This window comes from Myotis davidii, unplaced genomic scaffold (assembly GCF_000327345.1).
Source record: "Myotis davidii unplaced genomic scaffold, ASM32734v1 scaffold247, whole genome shotgun sequence".
In the NCBI taxonomy this organism is placed as follows: Eukaryota; Metazoa; Chordata; class Mammalia; order Chiroptera; family Vespertilionidae; genus Myotis; species Myotis davidii.
Genome location: NW_006299593.1, coordinates 2,873,416 through 2,875,172, shown reverse-complemented (window position 1 = coordinate 2,875,172; position 1,757 = coordinate 2,873,416). Strand labels below are relative to the sequence as shown.

Here is a 1,757-nt window from a genome sequence, read left to right as displayed (position 1 = left end):
TGAGGGGGTGTGTAGGAGGCAGCTGATCTATGTTTCTCTCGCATAGATGTTTCTAACTCTATCCCTCACCCTTCCTCTCTGTAAAAATTCAATAAAATACATATTTTTAAAAATCATTATCATTTCTATTATTCTTGTTCTATACATACTAAGACTTAGAATACTTATAATTACTAAGTGGCAGCCTTGAGGCAGAACCCAGGTATTATGAGTCCCAATCCATTGCTTTTCTCACTGCATAATTTTGCCATTAGCCTTTTGTCCCCAGCATGGAGTCTACATTTAACACAGTTTTGGAATCTAGGAATGCAACACCTTCTAGTTATATCATTGTGGTGGTTTGTTTTTATGATAGGATGTGATTCCTATTTTTCTTCAAGAAAGTTTAGTAATGGGGTTATCTAATCTTTAAAGGAGTGGTAGCTCATTTTTAAGGGTAATAACTCATTTCTATCTCTGAGCCACTGGTAGCATTCATACTTTCCTGTTTTAACTGCTGTTATGCCAGTAATGATAAATGCTTACTGTGTGCCAAGCACTATTCAAAGTGTGTTACACATACTAATTTTTTTAATGTTCTGTGAGGTAGACATATTATACTCATTAAATAAATGAAGAAATTAAGGCCTGGAGAAATTAAGTAATTTGCCCAGCTGTTAATTAGTAGGGTCAGGATTTAAAAGTCCATGCTCTTTACTATTCTGTATACTGTCTCAACAGCAATAAGGTAATAAGAAACTCCTTTTCCCTTGTTTAATTTCCCACATTTATAATTTCACATAGAATGTAGTGAAATTGAGTTAATAATTAGTATAAATTAGTATAAAATTGGTATCGAGTTAGTAATTAGCATAAATTAGTATAAAATTCGTATAAATTTTCTAATGTAATATATATTAAGCCTTTACCTTTTTAATTGTAAAACTACAATGTATTTGAGATCATCAATACTTTCAAGGATTAGTTTATTCTCTTTTTAAAAATATATTTTTATTGATTTCGGAGAGGGAGAGAGAGAGATAGAAACATCAGTGGTGAGAGAGAATCATCGATTGGCTACCTCCTGCATGCCCCACACTGGGATTCCAGCCCGCAACCCAGGCATGTGCCCTGACCAGGAATCAAACCATGACCTGGTTCATAGTTGGATGGTCAACCACTGAGCCATGCTGACTGGGCAAGGATTAGTTTATTCTTTATTGCACACTCACCTAGTTTTTATTATTGGACAATGATTAATGCCATGATTAATTTAAAGCTTGTAAGCATGTCATGTAATAGTTCTACTTCTTTCAATTGCTTGTAGTGAAAATTAAAATTTTTAGATATTATGTTTTAAGGGGGAGACAGTTTGAAAATTGTAAAATCATAATAGGCTGAAGTTTTGACATTTTTCTCTTATTTACTTTCTTAACCTAGTGGATGTTCCTCCAACTTGTGCCTTCTTGGAATGGATCTTTAAAACAGCTTTTGACTGAAACAGATGTCTGGTTTTCTAAGAGGAAAAAAGGTATACCTGAAATTTTTATTGAAAACTTCTTTTTTTTATTGAAATTTATTAAAATCATTATACACCTAGAAAATTTTAGTGCTGGAGAGCACCTTAGCAATTGCCTAATTCAGCCCATCATTTCCACTGAGAAAATTGAGGCTGGATAAGGAAAATGCCTTGGTTAGCAGTAACTGAATTATTACTCTTTAAACCATGCTTTGATCCCCAAAACTACTGTTTTTTAAATTTATCTTTTGTTTGACCA

At 33.2% G+C, this 1,757-nt stretch overlaps 1 protein-coding gene across 1 annotated transcript in view; it reads left to right on the top strand.

Annotated features, from left to right (window-relative positions):
* The window catches only part of GMCL1 (germ cell-less, spermatogenesis associated 1), a 55,937-nt gene that overhangs the window by 21,321 nt on the left and 32,859 nt on the right, over positions 1-1,757 (top strand). Inside the window, exon 8 of the mRNA XM_015571499.1 lies at positions 1,420-1,510. Coding sequence (XP_015426985.1) covers positions 1,420-1,510 — 91 coding nt within the window. The remainder of the gene's footprint in view (positions 1-1,419; positions 1,511-1,757) is intronic.